The sequence below is a fragment of the Diceros bicornis genome, chromosome 39, assembly GCF_020826845.1.
Source record: "Diceros bicornis minor isolate mBicDic1 chromosome 39, mDicBic1.mat.cur, whole genome shotgun sequence".
Classification (NCBI taxonomy): domain Eukaryota; kingdom Metazoa; phylum Chordata; class Mammalia; order Perissodactyla; family Rhinocerotidae; genus Diceros; species Diceros bicornis.
The window spans coordinates 21,608,801-21,633,134 of record NC_080778.1 but is presented as its reverse complement, the minus strand read 5'-3'; the positions used below and the strand labels follow the sequence as shown (position 1 = coordinate 21,633,134).

General features: G+C 35.8%; 1 protein-coding gene across 2 annotated transcripts in view; it reads right to left on the bottom strand.

The window, feature by feature from the left end:
* The window catches only part of VTA1 (vesicle trafficking 1), a 63,140-nt gene that overhangs the window by 3,913 nt on the left and 34,893 nt on the right, over positions 1 to 24,334 (bottom strand). For both annotated transcript variants that reach the window (XM_058534176.1, XM_058534178.1), the window contains exons 5-7: positions 19,219 to 19,327; positions 11,548 to 11,721; positions 4,958 to 5,038 (exon numbers count right to left, since the gene is read on the bottom strand). In XM_058534176.1, the coding sequence (XP_058390159.1) occupies positions 4,958 to 5,038; positions 11,548 to 11,721; positions 19,219 to 19,327 (364 nt within the window). The remainder of the gene's footprint in view (positions 1 to 4,957; positions 5,039 to 11,547; positions 11,722 to 19,218; positions 19,328 to 24,334) is intronic.

The window sequence follows — 24,334 nt, the reverse complement described above, 5'->3', positions numbered from 1 at the left end:
GAAATCCCTGCCTGCTCAGGGGATATAGCATCCATTTCCGAGGTTGATTTCTCTAATGCCATGACAGAGGACAGAACACTTAATTGTAAATATTTCCAAAATGAGTCTTCAGAGACTCTTTCCTATTTAACCAGGTAGTTCTAGAAATTCATGCCACGGACCTTAGATAATTTGATCCTAGTGTACTCTATAATCCTCTGATGTGAGTGGATGCACAGGCAGAAACGTAAGGAACCATCTGACCTGCAGTCAACTGTGGAGGTAAATATAAAGCACCGAACCCTTACACCCAGGCACTGCCAAGATGCGTCACTCAACAGTGGCAACGCCAGTAGCAATGATTAGAGGTAGAATTTCATTATGTCAGGTGCTGTGCTGAGTACTTTTCAGATATCCCATTTCATTCTCAAAAACTTCATGAGGTAAGTTGTTATTCATATTCTAATACTATACAGAGATATACAAGGTAAAAAAGTAAATACTGTGCTTCAAATACCTACCTTTCCAATTCCATTCTCCTCTCCAGAGTCAGTCACAAATGCATTACAAAAATATTTAATATATATTAATACTAATACACACACATATATATGTATTAAAAGGTGATAAGTACTAAGCACTAAGTAGAAAAATATAGCCAGAAAGGGAAACAGAAAGCATTAGAGGTGGTGGTGATGGCAGTGATGGTGGCTATGAAACCACTATTTTTAGTGTGTGCATTCTCTAGACTTTTCCTATGCTTTTACACACATGTGCACGTAGGAAGATAAAGTTTTGTTTTAAATGTTTTTTTTTCCTGAACAGGGTCATATCTTATATAATGTTCTGCAACTTGCTTTTTTACTCAATATGTCATGAGAGCTACCATATTCCTTTTTTAATATGTGCACAGTATTGCAAAGCATGGATGGACCATAATTAATTTAACTACTTTCCCATTAATAAGCACTTAAGATTGTTTTGTACTATTACTACAAATGATGCTGAAATAAATATCCTTGTGAGTATATTTTGTGCCCATGTCTAAGTATTTCTTTAAGATAGATTCCTAAAAGGGAAACAGCTGGGTCAAAAAAATTACATTTGCAATTCTGGTACTGACACAAGGCTACTGAGAAACGCTTTACCAATGTACAGTCCCGCCAACAGCATGCAAGACTCATTCTCTATGTTTTCACTAACATTGCAGCTTATCAATCTTTTAAAACGTTTTTGCATCTCTTGGACACCAAACCAGATTCTCAATTTCCCTGATTATTAGTAAGACTGGGCATCTTTTTTATATATTCATTGCACATCTGTATTACCTGTTTACATTCTCTGCCTATTTTTTTCCTACTGAGTTTTACTTATTCATTTGTGAGAGCTCTTTACACATGCTCTGCACATTAATTCTTATGTATCAATTTCCTCCCAGTCTATTAGCTGCATTTTAACAATGTAATGGAGGAAAGGGAGTCTTTGTTGTATGGAATTTATTACTTTTCATTAGTCAAACTTGTTAAGACACAACCAAATGAGTCACAAGAATTGTGAGCCAGTTATCTAACATATTCTTTTCCTGATAACCAATGGTTCTGACATCACTTTTGAATACATATTCCCGACACACTGATCCAAATGCCACCTTTACCATTAATTTAATTCTCATACTGTGTGGCCCTATTTCTGGCTTCCCTATTCCATTTCACTGATCTGTGTCTATTCTGTTTCAGATATTTTCACATCAGATCTTAGGCAGAGCTTTTACAGGTGGGTGGGACTATAGAGGGGAATCTAGGAAGCAAATTTAACAGAAGAATATAGTATTTGTTGGTCAGGTTCCCTGTCTGTCTACTAACAGATAAATCTTCTCTACCGTGTTCTTGGGTAATTTGCCTGATTATTCTAGGTTTCTATCTACTCCTCTTACCTTAGCACTATGTTCCCCACGATATACAGAAATACTCTTAAACTAGACCTTTCAGGATTCAAGGGTCATCGTAGCTCGCGATTTTAGGCTTCATAACTCAGCTGCTTTTGATAAAATCGAGAAAAGTAGAACACACTTAAAGTAACTCGTACACTTAAATATAAGTAAAAAATATACATTTAAATTATAGTCACCAACACAGTCTGGGCGCCTGGAGCCTCCATAACCTTATCTGCAGAGCGCCGTGTGCTCCACTTCAGACGCCACATACTTGTTTTTTTTTTCTGTGAGGAGATCAGCCCTGTGCTAACATCTGCCAATCCTCCTCTCTTTTTGTGCTGAGGAAGACTGGCCCTGGGCTAACATCTGTGCCCATCTTCCTCCACTTTATATGGGACGCTGCCACAGCATGGCTTAACAAGCGGTACATCGGTGCGCGCCCAGGATCCGAACCAGCAAACCCCGGGCCGCCGCAGTGGAGTGTGCTCACTTAACCACTTGCACCACCGGGCCGGCACCACACATACTTCTAATCTCTCTTCTCCCCTGACTTTTATTAGATTCTGAACCAACCACAGATAAACCTTTCTGCTGTTAGACCAATAAGCCAATTGAATACAGAATTAAAGAAACAAATTTAAGCAATTCATATTATACTCATAATATCGCTTGACCCATGTGACAGCGATCATGTTGGGCATTTTATTATTTTCAGAGTGATTTCCGCATAGGATTTAGAAATTAGGATAGAACATACTTCAAGTCATCTATTGTGCTCCTCCCCACTCCATTTTAAAATTATTTCTATTTCTGGTTGTTCTCAACAGAAGAGCGAGGGCTTGTTAGAGCTAGGACTGACAAGGTTATTTTCCTAACCCCAACTGATAAGCTTATACCACTATTTCTTGATTTATCCATTTTTAGACATTATCTACTGACACTGCTAGGAAAGGGAAGGATGTACCTCACTGACGCTACTCTGTTCTCCGCTCTGCCCTATCTCCTCTTGTTTTTATTAATGCTTTCAAATTCTTTAGTTGCTTACTTTTGTCTTCTCTTTCTCATTCCACCAACTTTGGAAAAAATCTCGGCATTTCACTCCTGGTTACTCTTTCTGACAGCTTTCTTTCATCCATTTCACCTTTCAACGTGCAGAAATCTCTCTCTACCTTCACTTGTCATTGTTGATGATGTTTGTATTCTGTCCCGAATGAAGTATTCTGTTTGTGATAAGCCTGTGTCATTTGAAGGAGATTATTCTATGTGTCCAAGAAAAACAAAATCCCTTTTCTTATATTTCATAATTCTATTATTGTTCAAAATTATGGCATATTTTACTTTGTTTCTTGAAATTTCCTGTACAATTTAAAATTTTCTCTTGTATCTTTTTGTTCTTCTTGTTGGGAGAAAAATTCTATGGCTTCTTATGTATGTCTTTCATATTCTATATATTGCACAGAATCTATCTGATTTTTTCTTAAAGGAGAAGAGCTCTTTGATTTCCTGTTCTAATTTCAGAGCAGTTGCTTTCCAAGCCTGTGGAAAAGCCTTTAGACTAAGGTTAACTTCACCATTTCTTACATCTCACATTTCTTTTCTTGGTTATCATCCTTTTCTTGATGGAGTATACCCTCACGTAACTTCTTAAGAAAGGTATGTGGTAGGCAAAATTTCAGAGTCCTCACATATTTAAAAATATTTATTTTGTCTTCATACCCAACTGATGGTTTGGTTGGGTAAACAATTCGGGGGTTCTGATTCTAGATAGTAGTCTAAGCACACACGATTGAGTATTCTTCCTCCTGAGACCATATTAAAATGATAAGGTAAGACAAAAGGAAATAAATCCATAAAATGGAAAAGGAGGAGCAGAGAAGAACAGAAAGAGTAAAGAAACTGAAAAAGGAAAACTGACAAGCGATTTAAAGAAACTTCCAGAAAAGCAGAAATTGAATGGTGGTACACTGTTGATAAAACAGAGTGGAAGAAATCCCAACACAGAACACGTCCATAGGGGGCGACTGGAGCCTATCCAGAGAGACTTCAGAGAGGGTCTAGCCAGACACGAGGGCTGGGAGTGCGGGTCTTTACTGAGTCAGCCTAAAAAACACCCCAGATTCATCTCATGTCCTTCCCCGCTCTACCAACCTCCTCAGACCACTCTCACCCCAATGGCTTCCTATCTCTCACAGTCACCGCTAGGCAAAAAAGATAGAGAATGTCTCTAAAATTGTGGAATGAACTGCCTAGACAGAGCTGGGACTGACAAGGTAGACGTGGTAGCCCCTCTATCTCCCTCCATCCTCATTCCACAGCTGAGAGCCAGGTAAACTTAACGGCCAGTTCCCACTCCCATTGGAGAAGAGGAAAATCACGTGGGAAACAGATGGGCAGACACCGAATCGGCGGAAACTCAACAACAGCTACCGGAAATAGTAAACCAAGGTCTTCATTCTAAATCTCATCAGACATATGAAGAGAACTCTGAATGAGAAAGACCAAGATAAATACAACAATGAAGTGGGGAAAAAGCAGAAAAGTCAGAAAATTAGGAAAGATTAAAATCAACAAACCTAAAATCAACAATCTAGCCTACGAACCAAAATAATAATCCTCAGAGCCAAATATAATTATTCTCAGAGATTTTTGTTTTCAATTATAGTCAGTTCCTCTCTTCTCAGATAATCTAGTAACTCAGAGTGCAGATAAGGAAGATCATAATCACAACATATGGTAATCTTGAACTAAACTAAAGTCATCTAGCACAAGCTTCCATGACAGCGTTGGCTACATGTTTGTACCACTATATCCAGCAGTATATGAAAAAAAGGGAACTGTAAAGAAAGGGAATGCCTTTGGATTTAGGAATTTTTGATAATGTAAAGCAATCTTGGTTCATTGGAGAATCTAGTGAACACAAGCAGTCAAAGAAATGTGTTTCACATTACCTACACATGCAAATATATGGCATTCCTAAGGTAAAATTACCAAAACACCCCAAAACAGGAGATACATTACATCTCATAAAATAGTCAGCTGACTTACCCTGGGAAATTGTACTGAAAAGAGTGGGATCGATGGCTGGAATCGTCTGTGGAGTAGGTTGGATAGTATTACTTGTTACACCTGCAAATCACAAAACCACAAATGGGTATTAAAGTGTTACACTTCTTAGTAACATAGTAGGAAAGCACTTCAAGGATTATGGAGGAATTTCATCACTTCACTTAACTACTTTTTTAAAACATTAATGAATTCTAATTTGATATACTTATTTGATGTTGGAGGCTGGTATAGAAAATATGCAGGAAAATACATATTGAGTGCTTACATACATGTATTAGCTACACATTTCCATTACGTATTTTCTTTGTCATGTGTAATGCTTCAACTTGCTTCTCAATTAAAACTTACTGAATATCTGTAGAAGTAAGACTCCCCTCCCACCTTTTAACTGCTTAGCCAATTAAATAATCTGGGGACCAAGGTAGAATATAATTATGATTTAGTTTAACTTATGGGATGAGCCCCATTTCATCACTCTGCATGAAATTACAAATTACACATTCCAAATTTTCCAGTTTACATGTTTTTAAGATGATTTTTTTATATATTCAATAAGCAATTAGTTTTAACTTCCTATTAGAACTTATCATGACTGCCTTATTTAGTGAATAACTAGCATTCTTGGTTAATGCTAAGTAATATACTAGAGTTGAAGATTATTAATTATCTAAAAAATTAACACAAACTGATGGAACTTCCCAGAGACTTCAATGATTTAATCAGGAGGAAAGCAAATGAAGAAAAGCTGATTGCTCTACATCAATGGACTCGAATAGATGACAGGATTCATTTGCCATTTGCCCCAAGCTAGTAGGTTAAATTCGAATAGGCAATTTGTAGAAAGGGTCAAGTGAGAAAGACACTGGATAAGAAGGGAACAGAAGAAAGGGAGAAAACAAACTGGGAAGTTTCCTAGGAGCAGAGACACATAGCCAATGAGAGCTTCAGAATGATGGTTTCACAAGGGCTGACTGAAGAAGTCCTCAAATATAGTTTGCAGGTATGAAGTTTTGACTTTGAAGGACCTTCTTATTCCCAACTCAAAAGAAAAAATGGCTTAAATATATACCATTTTATCTCATTTAACTTTGTCTGAGGGCAAGCTAATTTCGTTGTATAGTGTTTGGAACTAGTAAGTCATGAAAACCTTATTTTTTAACTAAAAATTGAACTAATAAAAAATTTAAAAGAACAAAGCGATATAGATGAAAAGTCAAGTACAAATTTTAAATAGTACAAAAAAATCTGAAAAACCTGATTCTCATTCCTACTCCAGGCTGCTTTAGGGCTACCACTGGCTTCTAGGGCACCTTCCACGCACATACAGGCACGTGTGGGTCCAGTCTAATGTGTGTATGTATGTAAAAATAAATGTTCTTTGCTAAGAAATTTGTGTTCTTGCCTAAATCAAAATCCTCCAAACAAACTCTTTTCTCTCTGGAGAGCAACACTTTGGGATGTGTGTGTTCTGCAAATGGTAATATGTCTGCATACCGCACTATTCTGTGCGTTTTTCACTTAATATGTCTTAGCAATAACTCCAGATTAATATATATAAATCTGCCTTGCTTTTCCTTTTTTTTTTTTTTTTTGCTGATGAAGATTGGCCCTGAGTTAACATCTTTTGCCAATCTTCCTCTTTTCGCTTGAGGAAGATTAGCCCTGAGCTAACATCTGTACCACTCTTCCTCTATTTTGCATGTGGGTCGCCACCACAGCATGGCTGACGAGTGGTGTAGGTCTGCCCCTGGGAACCGAACCTGCGAACCCTGGGGCACCGAAGTGCAGGGCGCCTAACTTAACCACTATGCCATGGGGCCCACCCTTGCCTTGCTCTTAATGGCTACAATGTGTTCTATTCCATGCACAAACCACAATTTATAAAGCAATCTATTTCTGATGGTTATTTAGGTTTGTTTCCAATCTTTTCCTACTACAGCTAATACTACAGTGAGTATTCTTATACACTGTGTACATACACAGACACACACACACACACACACATATATACACACAAATATATTTATAGGAAAAACTTATAGAAGTGTTAACTGCAAAATCAGGAGATACAAACTTTAAATTGACTAATTCAAAGATTATCTTTTGCTTGATTTTGATAAGTGCTAACCAAATACATTAAACTATAAACATCTGACAAAATTCTCCCCAAAAAACTTGCTGAAGTTTTAAAGGCATATAATTACATAATATTAAAAAAAAGTTAGAATACACACTTTGAGAGGGATCCTCAGAGACTACCTAGTCGCGTCTAGTGCTCTGAAGCAGCTGTACCTAAGAAACAGGCAGATGACTATATATATTCTTCATACAGATCTTAAAAAAAAAAAAGGTAAGTCTACAACCCTCTCTCAGATCAGTCTAGATATCAATGCCATTTCTTGCTAAGTATTTGTATTTCTGCCTAAATTAAAATCCTCCAAACAAACTCCTTTCTCTATGGAGAAGGCATACTTATTTTGGTCAGCATTCCACATTAATTTTTAAATGCTTGTTTGTACATCTCCATATGATTAATAAGTAGGCAATATTAACAAGAACAAACAGAACTTACAGGGGAAAAAATGTAGTGATATAGTAAAAATTTGAGCATTATTAAAAATTAGGTAGTCTGCATGTTGTTAAGAACTTCTGGTCACAGTCATTGAACTAAGAATTGAATTAACAACACAGGCTGCTCAACATGCCCCATACAGCAGTCAGAAGATGCTGCTTCTCGTCTGTCCTGATGCACATGAGCCAAGGCCGGTCCTCTTGGCAGCCACCATGACATGTTCCCATGGGGACTTGGCGTACTGGCTCAACACAAGTTCATAACTACGGGTTAAATTAGGCAAAATGGTTTTTAGTTTATGCTATTTATTTTTTGAGATGCCCAAAGCTAGGGCATTATTTTTCTTTCTTTCTTGATTTGGAAAGGACTCATTTGTCAGTTTACAAATGGGTTACAACCCCTAGACTGCAGTGATGTGATCATAAAAACATTTCTGGGGGAAAGCAGAACTGTGTCAGAAATTTCTTTCTTTCTATTTTTTAACAAACCAGAAGCGTTAACAAATAACTTTTGGTTAATTTTTAAGTAGATGGTTACATAGCCTATCAGATGGGATTAGTACACATTCAAGAAATAAACATTACAAGATTTCTAATTAAGTACTAAATTGTTCTACTGACTCGATGTGGAGATTCTGAAAAGGGAGAAATGGGTGCTAGTTAGAAGCAAAAAGTATAATTAAACAGAACTCTGGAAGGCAGTAGCATTCAGAGAGGCAGAGAAAAAGGGAGGAAGACACACTATCTGTGAGGAACACTATAAGCAAAGGCAAGAAAATAGGAGGACTGGGTTGAGAAAAACTTCAGTGTAATCACGGAAAACAGCCTTGACAGAAATGGTTAGGCCAGAATATAAATAACTTTGAAAGCTGTATAGAAGAACTCAAACGCAGTGCTTCTGACCCTTAAAGAACAACAATAAAATCGCTAAGTTTTTGATCTATATATGAGGTGAGCTGAATTTATAATTAAAGGACCAGCATTAATTATAAGATAATTGAATTATTTAATCTATTTCAATTTCTTACTGAGATCTTCTTCTTCTATATTTACAGACTGCAAAATGCGTAAATTTCAAGAGAAGGAAGAAACAGTCACTACTCGCCTACGTCTGCTATTAGGCAGCGGTTAGAGCACCAGAGGCCAACGCTTGGCCTCTTCAATCAATCGTAACCCTGCTCTCTTTGCTTTTCGGTGGAAGAACTAAAATCTGTATATTAGTACATACTATTCTTTTCGGCTATCTTAAGGATTTCCCTTTGATAAAAGTGCATCCTGGACCTTTACATGAGAGAAAGTAAATCATTCTTAAAGTGAGTAAGAGGGGAAACATCTGCTATATTTATAAACTAAAACTCTTATTTCATTTTCTACTAGGTAACTATGAACTGATTTTTTTTTTTTTTTTATGTTTTAAGTATAATAGAAAAAAATCTGCCAGTTAAGAGGAGATTCCAATATCTCAAACCAATCTTAGGCGGAAATATATATCAGGAAAGTAGGTTTCGATTTGACAGGATTTTAGCTCCTTGGAGGAAAGGACATAGAAGGGAGGTGCCAAAAACATGAAATCGGAAAGACTTGGGTTCAAATTCTAGTTCTGTTACTTACTAGGTATGTCTGTATATTTATTTTCTTGGGATAATTTCTTAATTTCCTTATAGTTTATAAATTAGGGACAGCAATACCTAATATAGTTTCTGTAAGAACAGATTTACAAAATAGCTATGATAATTATTTGAATGCTAAGTCTATAAGAGTGTATAAAGTAACAAGATAGGACCTCAATCTAAAAAGGTTCCAAGGTTTATTAGTTTTATGCTTCCACTCTGAGGAACAAAAGAGAGAAGGAAAAAAAATAAGGCCCATGCCAGAATTAAGTGAATCAAAATAAACTGTTCATGCCAGAAAACTTCCTAATAGAAGACTACCTCCAAATATTGATCTTTACGTCACGTACATTCTAAGCAGGAGATATTGTCTGTTAGTTTGAACACATGAAACTACTAATGTTTTATCACTTTTGTTGTACAAAAATAGCAGTTTCATATGGTTCAACCTACCAGAAGTAAACTTTCCCTCTCATACATATATACAGTATGTCTCTATATAAGATCTATGTATCTATGCCTATAGCGTGACTTTGCCCTAAGATATACTGTCCAAAGCAATACTCCTTAGGCAATCTTTTTGTAAGGTCAAGATCCTACCCCAAACGTGACACTTTCTCTGATTTGCAAAATGACTTTAAGTGTTCATTAACTTGCTATTAAATACCCTGTCTTTCTTTGGCAAGGATATAGGAAGGAAGATAAAGAAAAGCAAAAGGAAGCTAATTTGCTGAGCACTGATTTTGTGTTAGGCATAGGAGTATGTAGTCAATTTTCATACTTTCCCCCCTTTCCTAATTAAAACAACCATGAGAAGTAAGCATGATTAATTTCATTTTAGAAAGAGGAAAAATCTAGGTCAAGAGAAGTTGAATACCAGTTGAGTTTGTGGTTTAGCAAGGGGTAGAAACTAATAACCAATATTATGTGACTTCAAAATGCATTTTATTCTCACTCCGCCATTATGTAAGAATGCTTGTGTTGGAGGCTCTTGGTTACTGCTGAACTTACTAATATGATTTGAGTGGTATTTATCTAAGTAGCTGGTTTTGCTTATTTTATCCTACACTGGAAATACTGATTATTTTTAAGAGATAATAAAATATTTAAAACAGTATTCTATGAAATTTTACTTACAAAACTAATTCAATTTGTTTGTCTATTAATGTCATCACAAAGACCATAAAGCAATGAAAAGTTAGGGTAAAATATATAGAATGATGCAATGTTAAAGTTATCATGTTCTTCAATATTTTTAAAGACAAAAAGATTAGCAATATTTGTAGACAATGTAAAGTTGAAAGTTTTAAAATAGGAGAAAAGAGACTAATCATAATTGTGGCTACAATGGTCAAAACAGAAAACTTTTAAAATATTATTCAACTCACGCCAAGTAACCTAAATGGTTTGCATAAACTGATGCTGAAAATCTGGAAGTCAATGAGGTAATGGTGTGATACATAACAGAAACAGTAGAAATAGAAATAGAATAGTAGAAATCAGGGCCCAATGGATGACTCTCATTCCATCACTTAAATATTACTAAATATTCTTAAATATTACCCTTATGCTAAGATAAAAGGAAAATTTTAAGAACAATTTTTGGATAAAAATGAACATAAAGATTTAAATTATGGTTTTAAATGCCCTTCTATTTGGAAGCAAGGGTGATACTTTGTCAACAATACAAATAAACAGAAGAGGATCTGTCTGCAACTTTTAAAAATATCTTTATCTACTAACATTGACTTACTACTGGAGACTAGTTTTGTCAGATCTTTTTTCTATGAAAACATAGACATACAGTACTGATTCATTCAAAGATAGTAGATATCACTTTCCTGTTTTTTAGTTCCTTTGTTTGTAATCTTAAAAAAAAATAAGCCAAAGCCCTCCTTGCACTTGTCTACAATTCCGTTGCTACTGAGATTCTGTGCCTCAGAGCCTGCTCCCTTCATCAATAACACCCACGTTGACGGCAGAGGCAGGGTCCTACGGGAATGAGACAAGAAAAATCGAATCTTGCTATCACAGTGGGACCCTATAATAAACCTCACTCGTTTCAGTGCTGTTCTTGAACAACAGCGAAGGGGAAAGAAAGGAAGGGGGAGAAAAAGAAAACAAACACACATGAAAAGCACAGACACTATTCTTATTAATAAAAGTTAATAGTGATTAATATACATAGATTTTTGTCATTTCTCAAAAAACTAAAATACAACTAATATCAAAACTTCAATGAAAAGGATTTAATTTTTTTTTTGTGGGTTCAAATGGAATTTAAAGATCTTATCACACTTTATGGCCACCATGATGAGGCACAAATACAGTAAGTGCAGTTTTATTTATGAAAGGAGAGTTCAAACTTGATAAGCTTTAATTTCCTACCTGTGCTGTGAGGCACTTCTGCTGGTGTATTAGCTGGAGCATGTGCACCGGGAGGAATCTGGATTCCAGTATAGCTGCTCGATGGCATGTTGCTTGGGTCATAAGCTGAAGATGATGGCTGAGGTGGCGGAGTGGGCAGAGAGGTGGCTCCAGCATCTTCGTTTTCTTCAACATCTGTTATATAACATATATGCAGTGTTAAACTAGGTCTTCTGAAATAAAAATGCCAAGTATTCTTATTTTGCTAACAGACATGACAAACAGACCTTCATAGGCAATTCTATTTAATGCAGTTGACAAGCAGGATCTACCTTTTAAAATAATAGTTTTAATTTTTTTCTTTTCTTAAAACACTTAATTGTGCCTGACAATATTATCACTTCTTTTAAGTTAATACTTTTCAATTCCTTAAAAATCTCTGTGTATGAGTATATTTTTCTTAAAAATAAACTTTCTTTAAACCCACTCTTTAAACTTATGAAAAACTGAGGACATTTTTGGCAAAACATGTCACATTTATGCTATCCAGTAAGAATTCTATTTTCTGACAGCTGCCTTTTACTCAATAGTTATTTTTTACTAGCTGTTAAATGATTATCTGTGTGTTTGTTGCTCAAAGTATCAAGTTAACAAAAACAAAGGAATGAAATTTCACATTGAGCTCTCCATATTGAAAGGAGTAATAAGAGATTTTGTGTTGCTAAGTTTTGAAATGCAGACTTTTAAAATATATCATTAGCTGAATGTGAAAACTATTCTGAGGAAATTAAATTTTGATAGTCTATTTAAAATGACAATTAGCCACTTTTGAGAATCTTAGTAATTTAAAATAAAAGAAATGCAAGCTAGAGCTACAGATTTTTGAAACAGAACAGATTTGTTTCCTATCAAATTTTTAAATAACTTTTTTGTCTGATAATAAACATAATACATGTAAACTAACTTTTGGTTAAACAAACAACAAAATCAGTTGCTTCTTAAGGTAGGAATGGACTGGGAAGGAATATGAGGGAATCTTGAGAGGTAATGGAAATGTTCTATATTAAGAGGGCTGTGTGTCAAGAGTCCTTGAGTCACTGAATTACACATTTAAGATGTATCAAGTTTTACATTAAAAAAAATAAGCAAACAGTAAACTTTAGTTGTGTATGTCTCTTTTTACAGTGGTATGGATTAATGATTCTGACTCTATCATCTGTTTTCCAGACATGAGCAAATGAGTGAATACATTGAAGCTAATGGAAACCAGGATTCTTAGCAGTAAAGAATGGATAAAATATATAGATATTTATTATTATTATTATATATATAATATATACATTTATTTTTCTTGCTCTGTCTTCCGAGAGGGCCTAGAAGCAATGATACACCAGCAGCAATGAGTACACCTAGCGCCCAGGTCTTGGCTTCTAAATACCATTCTCCACTAAAAAGGACTGAGTCATCTTAAAAGAAAAGGCTGATTCCAGCGCTGGGTCAAAGAAAGAACTAGATGCACTAGGAGCATTTTGATGTGTTAGAAAGCATGGAAGTGCAAATCTCCAGGAATGACAGGAACATATAAAAAGGGCACAGGAGCCAGTGTGAAAAACTCCCACTGTCTGAATCGGGGACAGTTTGACCATCATCATAAAAAGATAGCAATGGATTATAATCACTGAACATAAATTCATGAGCCCATACTGACATAAATAGTTAAATGAGTAAATACATAAATGGAAGAGACAGGAAAGCTCTTCCTTATAGTATATAATGCCAACTAATTGACATACAAGGAACAATGGAGTTAGAAAATCATCACGAGACGCTTAAGATAGTGGGTAACGTTTCACTAAAAGCAGGATATTTACATAGTCTCAGAGTATCTTCTACAAACTACTTATTATTAACAAAGGGAAAAATAATTTTAAAGTGGAATAACCCAGAGGACATCACATTATCTGACTGATCAGTTAATATCACCAACATTTCACCAACATCATACACTTCCAATGAGAAGTAGCGGGGATACAAGCTCATTTTGAGGTATTTCTGCCAAAAATGCATAACTTGAATCTAATTATGAGACAACATCAGACAAACCCAAATTGAGGGACAGTCTTCAACTCAACTGGCCTGTACTCTTCAAAATGTTGGGCCAAGAAACACCTAGAAAGGCTGAGGAACGATTCCAGATTAAAGGAACTAAAGAGACAGGACAACCAGACGCAATGTGTGATCTAGAACCGGAACTTGGACAAGGGGAAAAAAAGCTACAAAGGACATTACTGAATCAACTGATCAAATCTGAATGAAGTACGCAGGAGCAAAAGAGCATACTTCCCATTTATTTCCATATACTTCAAAAAAAATTTATATACGTAAAACTATATACTCTTGTAGAGCCATAAGCCATTTCTGAGGAGATAGTGTTAAAAGTTACGATATTAACACTAGATTAAGATTAGGTTTTAGGTTAATAATGTATTGACTTATTTTATATCTTTCATATTATCTAACTGAAGGTTTTAATAGTAAATATTTACTGAGCCTAAAAAACGTTGAAGTTAACTGTACCTTAGGCTTTCTCGAAAGAGAGAAACTTGAAATCACTAGAAATTTGAGATAAATAATTACCTTCTTTAGTTTTTACTGCTGGAGTGTAGGTTAATAATGAGCATTTAAAAATAGTACCATTTTTCAGATACTGAACTCAAGTGGACACGCAAACCTTGAGTTTGAATGTTAACAGAATTCCCTTCAGTTGAGCCTACAATTTTCCTACAACAGTCTTTTGTACTAATCATACGGCTTTCCTATGTACTTTTTGACAGTACAGTGACTGAATTCCACAAGGCACTGTTTTCAAAAGTAAGTACATTCCTTTTTTCTTACTCTAAATTAACAAAGATATAGTATCTATTACTTTTTACTGGTTTTACTCAAAATTTCACTCCAGAATAATAGAGAATTAGACTTTTGTTAGAACATAATACCTTTTATAGCTAGAATATCTTGTAAAAGTTAACTTAAGAGCACAAGAGAATATAACGCCATACTGAGAAAAAGAAAAATCAAGGTTTTAAAGAAGACTTTTGTCATATTTCATGATACTCTCTTTTAGAGCCATAAGCCATTTCTGAGCAGATACTGCTAGATGTTATGACATTAACTCTTGATTATGACACCAGGTTATGTTTTAAGTTAACAAGTTGAAAAAGCATACAGTGAAAAGATTCTCCTTTATATTTTAAAGGATTTATTAGTATTCTATAGGTCACAATTTTCTACTATCCAGAAGCTCTATAAAAACTGAATAAAAATAATGAAAAGAAATTACAAGTTCCATTTAAGCCAACTTTTGGAAAACAAAACAAAAATCATGTAGATTTAATAATCTATTAAGTTAGTAATATAAAGGGCCTAAAACAATCATTTCAGAACAAGAGATCATGATAATAATCAAAACGTAATACTTCCTAATTTCAAGGCAAAAGGTTAAAAATTTTAAGATTAGAGAAGTCACTGATACTGAAAGAATGCCTAAACTGATCATTTATTAGGCATTTCAATGTATCTAAAATGATACATCTGAAATACTACTGAAAAGTAAAATGATATGTTTAAAACAACAAAGGTATTTTCATGGTGTATTTAAGAACATACGCATACCATATACAAGAGGTAAAGTATCTTCTGAATCAAATGTTTGAAGGTAATGATAACTATAACATGCATTACTACAAATACGTTTTTGTAAAAGGCACCTTAAATGTAATGAGATAACAGAAGTGGGTCTGTTTCATTTCCAATTTAATGTAATTACTAAATGTGAAGAAGGTTTCAGCTTTGGCCTTAGTTCTTAAGCTATCTGTTCTCCCCGGGTGAGCCAACATTTTTGGCTTCACCTCTTGCTTCCAGGCTGACAACTCCAAAGTTCTACTTTTAGCCCAGATCTGTCTTCTGAAATGTCTGGTAGAACATCTAATTGCCAGCTGGACTTCCTCAAGTAGGAATCACATTAGCATCTCAATGTCTTCTCGTAATTTTTCCCACCAAATCTGCTCATCTTGTATTAGCTATTTCTTTGAAGGGCTGGAAACATAGGGATCATCTTACATTTCCTTATGTTTCTCCCAAATTAAACTATCTGTAAGTTCTACTGATTCCACTTCCTTAACACTACTTCCTACTCTTTTTCCCCTTGACCAGTATCTTACCCAGGTGTTTGTTATTTATAATTTGGGTTACTGAGAGCCCCTGAATTCATCTTGCAACCTGCAGAATTATCTTTCTCTAATTCAATCTCAAAAAAGTTTCTTTCTTTCCCCCAGATCTTACAGTTTGGTCAGTTCTCAATCTGCTTTTGAAGATGCTCTTTTTTTTCAGTTGTAGCATCCTTCTCCTTTTTCTTTACCTGACTTCCCTCAACTTATCTTTTAAGACTCAGCTCAGGCACAGTCTCTACCACCATGTATTACAACTGCTTATTACCCTACTGCTCCCCATGAGGATGGAAGCTCTTTCAAGTAAGGTACCAGGTCTTACTCATCCCCGGTACCTGGCTAATGCCAACAAAATGACATTAAAGAGAAAAAAAAATGTTTCTTAAAAATGATTGAAAAAAATATAACATTTTAAAAATGCAAACACAAGGGCATGTCCTGGGAGGTGGGAAGTCATGACAAATTCAGGGCTCTACATCACATCTAAAGCACGTAAGTGTTCCTCATAATGCTGGTACTATGTTCTCAAGAGAAGGTTAAACTAACAGTTATCATGTGGACTGGCTGACTGAGACATTTTCTTCTAAGGTTAAATGGGGAAGACAAATACGTATTAAGTCTTGTTATCTCATGTCAAACCGGCAGAGGAAAAAATGCATCTCCTTAAATGTAGAACAAGAGCATAGACTTTAAAATTAGATTTGGGTTCAAATCCTGGGTTCTATTAACTAGTTATCTGAGCTTGGATAGGGATGCCCAGCTACCTTCAGAAGTTATGAGGACTGGGCCGGCCCCATGGCTTAGCGGTTAAGTACGCGTGCTCCGCTACTGGCGGCCCGGGTTCGGATCCCAGGCGCGCACTGACGCACTGCTTCTCCGGCCATGCTGAGGCCGCGTCCCACATACAGCAACTACAAGGATGTGCAACTATGACATACAACTATGCACTTGGGCTTTGGGGGGTAAAAAGGAGGAGGACTGGCAATAGATGTTAGCTCAGAGCCGGTCTTCCTCAGCAAAAAGAGGAGGATTAGCATGGATGTTAGCTCAGGGCTGATCTTCCTCACACACACACAAAAAAAGTTATGAGGACTAAATTAGATAATGTATGTAAAATGTTTAGCACAGTGCCTAATACCTAGCAAGTGCTCTATAAATTATAAATATTACTACAAATTATGAAGACACTTTATAAAATAGAAGGCTTTATATACATACATACACAGACACATAATATAGCTCTGCAGAAATTCAGATGAAAGAGAGAGAGGCAGGATTCAGACAGGTACAGATAAGCATTTTAGGAGGGAGGAATGGTTTTAACTAAAGAAAGAGACAAAGGTACTCTCTGGCTCTTAACTTCTATGCTGCTGCTGCTTCTACAGCTTCTCTATAAAGGTGCTATGGACTGAACTGTGTTCCCTCAAAATTCATACGATGAACCCTAATCCCCAATGTGACTGCATTTGGAGATCGGGTCTTTAGATGGTAACTAAGGTTAAATGAGGTCATAAGGGTGGAGGCCCAATCTGATAGGACTGTGACCTGATAAGAAGAGGAAAAGACCTCTCTCTCTCTGCCATGTGAGAATACAGAGAAAGAAGGTGGCTGTCTGAAAGCCAGGAAGCGGGCTCTCAACAGCTACCCAACCCTGCCGAACCTTGATCCTGGACTTTCCAGTTTCTAGAACTGTGAGAAAATGAACATCTATTGTGCAAGCGACTCAGTCTATGGTATTTTGCTATGGCAGCCTGAGCAGACTAAGACAACAGAGACAGGAATAGGAAATAAAATTGGTAAAGTAGGTCAGTGCCAGACTGTGGTGAGTCTTGCTTGGTAGGCTAAGGATCTTGGATCTTTTTTTGTGGACACTTGTAAACAGCAGGAGAGACGTAAAACATTCCTAATTATGATCAGTATTACAGCAGGGAAGGAAGTAGGTAAAACATTCTAAAATATTAAATGAAAAAGTAAGAAATAGTGTTATGGCAATATACTTAAAAAAAAATCCCATTTCTGGAGCTGGCCTGCTGGCACAGTAGTAGTAAAGTTGGCACGCTCCACATCGGCAGCCCGGGGTTCACGGATTTGGATCCCAGGTGTGGACCGACGCACCGCTCATCAAGCCATGCCGCTGTGGTGTCCCATATTTAAAAAGTAGAGGAAGACTGGCACAGATGTTAGCTCAATGACAATCTTCCTCAAGCAAAAAGAGGACTGGCAACAGATATTAGCTCAGGGCCAATATTCCTCACACACACACACAAAAAAATCCCATTCCACTGTCATGATGGAATAACCCAAAACTTAACCATGTTTAGAATAGTCAATTTTAAACAATAACAACTTAATATTACATTATTCATGCTGTAGTGTTAGTGTAAAAAACACATGACTTGGAGTAAGAAGGCCAAGACTCAAATTCTAGTTCTCCTCCCTTGTGGTTCTGTGGCTAAAACCCATGTGGAACCTCAATTTCCTCCTTTGTGAAACAGGAATAACACAAACTATCTCTTAGAGACTTTTGAGGGTATGAGATATGTGAAAATGATTTGCAAGCTTTAAGGCACTACACGAACACAAGACATTTATTATATAAAATAACTATAAGAAGCATTCTACGTGAAAAAGCCTGTTTAAAGATTAGACAAGGACATATCATGAAATGTCCTTCAGGAATAGATAGCAAAAAGTTAACTGGAAATGCTGCATGAAAGCTTGCCTCTCTAGAAGATGAACCGTAACAATCTACACATAGCATTCATATGTAACACTGCAGTATGCCTTTCTCACTGAATGGCATTATAAAATCTAATTAGTCCTCTGAATAAATAAATAAATAAATCACAAAGGTTTTCCTGTTGTCCCCACTTACTCTTTTCTTTTTTGTTTTTGGTCTTTTAAAGGCAGGTTTATTGAGGTAATTTATACGTGGTAAAATTTATACTTCTTCGGTATGCAGTTTTGACAAACTTATACCCTGTGTAACCATGACTAAAGCCACAATACGAAATCTTCTGTCATCCCAAAACCTTTTGCCATGTTTCTTTATAGTAAATCCCCTCCCCTCACTGTAGGCACTCACTGACGTGATTTCTGTCCCTTAGAGCATTGCCTTTTCCCCCAAATACTCACATAAATAAAAAAAAGAATGAAGAATAGATATGTTCTTTGTGGTTTGGAAATATTTTATAAATTATAAATGGATTGCCTGTTCCATGTAGGAATGAAATCTGATAAGAGGCAGGAGATACCAAGCCATTCTGTTGACAAAGACAGATATTAGAGCAGTTTGGCCTTAATCTCCCACTGTCACTAAGTTTATGACTTTATATCTAACTTACATGAATTCTGGACCTGATGAGGGAAAGAAAATTGTATGGTTGCTTCCGGAAAGTTTGAATGATAATATACTAAACAATTATGATTTTACTAAATCATTTCACTTAGATAAATAAATACGTACCATTATCTTCTTCAATTCCAACAGGCCCTGCTTGAGGAGTCTCTCCATTTTTCAAACAATTATGGATATATGTTGCCTTCCACCTTGCATACTTCCTGTGTTTCACATTCTAAAAGAAATATTTTTATGTCACTATTAGACTGCAGTAAAGAAGTCAAATAAAAATATAAATTTATGATGACCTATATCATACTTCTGAGATAAAACCCATATTTGCATGGTACAGCTCTGAAAGAGTCTGACAACCTCCCCATCTTACCACTGGATTCTACCAATTGTCTAGGGCTTGACAGACTTCATGAAAACCTATCTTCCTCTAAACACACGCCTAGCTCTCTTTCATGGTTTTGTATCTCAGAAAAGGTCTGCATTGGAAATATGGGAGTGTCCTTCCAGCAAAACTTGCAACCCTTATGCACAGGAGAGGATTAGGCTGAATGGAATCTAAAATTAAATAGAAAAGATAACAACTATTTTCACCAAAGAGAAAAAGACCTATCTGTATAAATCTATGAAAACAAAAGGAAAACTAAGATGATTAGTGGTTAAAGCAAACAAACAAACACTAGACAGATAGCTAGCAAATTTGACCTTTTAACCTGTAGTATGCTATTTACCAGCTCTGGATCCCAGTTACCTCAATTCCAAAAAGGGGAAAATAATAACTCATGGAGATATTGTCAGGAGAAATGAAAACATCAGTGAGGAACCTATTTGCTGCTTCTTCTTCCCTGCCTTAAAATTTATGCTACATGTTATAAAATAAGCCAAAAATTTGCTTTAAAAATACAGGAATAAACCTGTTAGAATTTGGGATGGGCTAGTGAGGTTTAGTTTATATGTTCAATTGACCTTTATGATACTCATGGACCAGTGGTATTGGCATCAGCTGGGAGCTTGCTAGACACACAGAATCTTCAAGCCCATCCCCGACTTAGTGAATCAAAACCTGCACTAAAACAAGATCCCAGGTGGTCTGTATGCACCAACTTGTGGTCTTCCCCCACTAAATTTTTTCCCCCACGTCAGTAAATGGCAACTCCATTCTTGCAACTGTTCAAGCCCAAACCCTTGGAGTCATTTTTGAGTCCTCTATTTCTCTAACACTCTACCAATGAATCTGTTAAATTCTGTTAGCTCTACACTCAAAACATATCCAGAGTGTAAGTACTTCTCGCCACGTCTTCTACTGCAAATTTTGGTCTGAGCCAGCATTACCTCTCCTTTTGATTGTTTGATAATATACTATTGGGTCTCCCTATTTCCACCCTTATCTATTACAATGAAAGGAGTAATACTTTTAGAATAGCAATCAAATCCTATCAACTCTGTTTGAACTCCCCTTCCCACCCTCAATTCATATCCTTCTCCTCACTCCAGATCCAGTGACACTGTCTTCCTCGCTATTTCTTGAACTTGCACAGGTAACATTTACTGTCTCAAAACCTTTGTACTTTCTCTTGCCTCTCCCTGGAACATCTGTATGATTCATTCTCTTATCTTCTTCAAGGCTTTACTAAAATGCTGCCTTCTCAGTGAGGCCTCCCCCAACCACCTTATTTAAATTGACTTCCTATCCTTACCTTGAGTTTCCCCCTGACACTTATCATCTGACACACTATACCTTTTATTTATTAATTTGTTCACTGCCTGTCTCCACCAAAGAAATGTGATTCCCACGAGGGCAGGGATTTTATCCATTGCTGTATTACTAGCGTCTAGAACCAGGCTTGGTATACAGTAGAGCTTAACAAATATTTGGTGAACGAATAACTGGATAGTAGATCTGGAATCCACTTCTTTTTATCAAGTCCCCCAAATGATTCTGACGCTGGTTGTCCTGGAAGCACACTACAAAAAACAGTGAACTGGAGTAAAACATTTTTTGCTGATGAACAAACGTGAATACTAAACTTGAGTACACAGTTTGACCTAGGCTTGCAGGGAAAGGTCAGCGGATAAGGTTGAGGGTGTCAGTGAACTCCCGATTACATACAAAGAATGCAATACACATATGAATGGGAGAGAATCCACAGCTTTCACAACATTTCAAAGTAGTTAGTGATATAAAAGATTAATCATCTCTTAACTTGGTGGTAACATATGGATAACACATACATTCTCTTAGTTCCTCAATTCTCCCAAGTATATTATACAAACCACATGGGGTCTACATAACTCCCAGGAACACTGGACATAATGCAACGAGAAATGCTTGAAAAACACATATTCAACAAATTTATTATCACAATGACTCAAATACTGAAGTATTTGTAAGCACAAATTATATGTATTTCCTGATGGAGATTTATTCAACATTTTTATACTTTTATATTTTTCAAAGCTAGAATTTTATAAAACAAGTTTTAAAAATGAGAATAAAACTGTACCAAAAAATCATAAGTATCATACTTAAATTTAACTACTCCATTTTTATAATAATATTTGGAATGTACATTCCAATTAGCCAAAAGATTTCCAAAGCTATGGACACTAACTGTTTAATAGTTAATCCACTGTTGTTAGAAAAGGAACCAATGCTACCTTCTGGAAAAAAAATACATATAGTTTTGCAAAATAATTTTTTATTTTATATAATTTCATCAAGCTTCGAGAAAAGTTTTAAGCATAGTACAAGATACTCCCCTAAACTTTTCACTCAGATTCCCCTACTGTTTACATTTTTCTTTGTTTTTTCAGTCTATTTATATGCATATATTACTTACTATGAATTATTAATAAGCAATCTGTTTGTTTATATATATGCATTTTTTTCCTGTACCATTTAAGAGTAAGCTGGAAGTTACTGTGCCCCTTTACCCTTTCGTTATGCATTTCCCAAGATCAAGGACAATCTCATACCCAATGATTATTAAAATCAGGGAATTTAACACAGACAAGAATACTGTCTGATCCACAGTCCCAATCAAGTCTGTCAACTGTCCCAGTAATGTCCTCGGGAGTTACTCCTCTTCTGTCTATCTAATTAAGAAGCATGTGTTATTTAGCTGTCATATCTTTTTAGTCTTTAATCCAGAACAGCCTTTTGTCTCTTGACCTTGACATTTAAAAAACTACCAGCCTAGTTGTGAAAGTCTAACAATTTGGATTTGTTTGATGTTTCCTCACAATGAGGTGCAGGTTATGCATTTTTAGCAGGATTAGCAGTGAAGAGATGTTTGTCTTTCTCGCTTCATTTTATTAGGAGGCACATGATATTGGTTGGTCTCAATACTGGCTTTGTTAGGTTTGATGACTTGGTTCAAGTGGTGTCAGACGTTTCTCCATTATAGACTTCTATTTTCCCCTTTAAAATTAATAAGCAATTTGAGGGGAGATATTTAAGGACTAATGCAAACATCCTGCTCTTCATCAAACTTTCAACCCACTAGTTTTAAACCCCATTAATGATTTCTAACCCCATCGTTCGTTATTTCTATATTAGTTAGAATTCTACTGTCAAGAGCCCTCTCTGTTCTTCCCTTATTCCTTCATTTATTTATTTCATTGTATGTTTCATTACAGACTCATGGATTCTTTTTTATTCAATGGGTTATCGTCTATTAATATCATTCTTATTTTGATGCTCAAATTGGCCCTGACTTCGACAGCGGGAACCCTTTCAAGTTGGCTTCTGGATCCTTTTGATACGTCCCCATGATTACGTGAACAACTTTTTTACATTCTGGCAGAAGAAGGTCCAGCTTCATCTAGAACGTTCCCTGATCCAGCTCTAGATTCAGTCCTTTCTACAAGAGTCTTGGTTCCTTTTATAGATGAATGGTATTCAGAACCCAAAATCAGGCACTAGGGGTGCTCACTGCTATTGGCACATCATAGCTTCTAGGTCATTTCAATACAGAGATATGGGAAACATGTTTTATGTGCATGTATATGCACGTCTATGTATATATGCTGTATATACACAAATATATGCATATATTGTATATAAAACATTTACAGTACACATATATACTATCTATATACACATATCTCTTTTGCTCCATTTCTCTATATGTTTAAAAGCATGAATTAATACACACATCTCCAATTCCAATCCAACACCACAATACAATCTAGTCTCCCATCTCCTGTTGTAACTTCTTTCCCTAGAAGCGAGAAACTTGGCTCCCTCAATGTATTTACTCGTTTGCTCAATTCTATAATACAGAGTAAGCAGTTTTAGAATTGCCAACCCAATACCATCACGAGAAACCAAACCTACAAACAATAGTTCAATATTCAACTATTTTTTTGCAGTAAAATTGATACACCTTAAGATGCATAAATCTTAAGTGTACAATTTGACGACTTCTAAAAAATAGACATACCTGTGTAAAACATACTCCTATCAAAATATATCATTTCTAGTTCCCTAGAAAGTTCTTTTATATCCCTTTCCAGATCAATTTTCCCTTGCCACACACACAAAAAAATCCTAATTTTTTTCACTAGAATAAATTTGCCTATTGTAGTTCTTTGTATGAAGGGAATCACAGTCTGTATCCTTTTGAATTTTCTTTTGCTCAGCTTAACATCTAGAAAATTCATCCATTTGTAGGGCATATCAGTAGCCTCTGTTTGTATCCTAGTAACAGCACAATTTATTTATCAATTCCTCTGTTGGGGGACATCTGGGTTGTTTCCAGCTTTGGGTTATTATGAATAAAGTTCCTATGAGCACTCTTGAACAAGTCTTTTTCTGGTCGTACGTTTTCATTTCTCTTGGATAAACACCAAGGAGGAACTGCTGCATAAAGGGTACGTGTAAGTGTACCTTTATAAAAATCTGCCAACTCCTTTGCCAAAGTGGTTATAACATCTAACATTTTCAACAAGCAATGTATGAAAGCTCTTGTTTTTCCACATTCTAGCCAATATCTGATGCGACCAATCTTTATTCACTGTAGTCAATTTTACTGTTTTTAAACTACTTATTCTACTGATGACTGAAAAGGGGGTGTTAAAAATCTCCAACTATGATTAAGAATTTTTCTATATTTTTCTTTTATTTCTATCAATTTTTGTTTTATATAGTTTAAAATTCTGTTATTAGGTGCACAGACATTTACAACTGTAATATTTTCTTGATGAAGTGAACCCTTTATCATTAGAA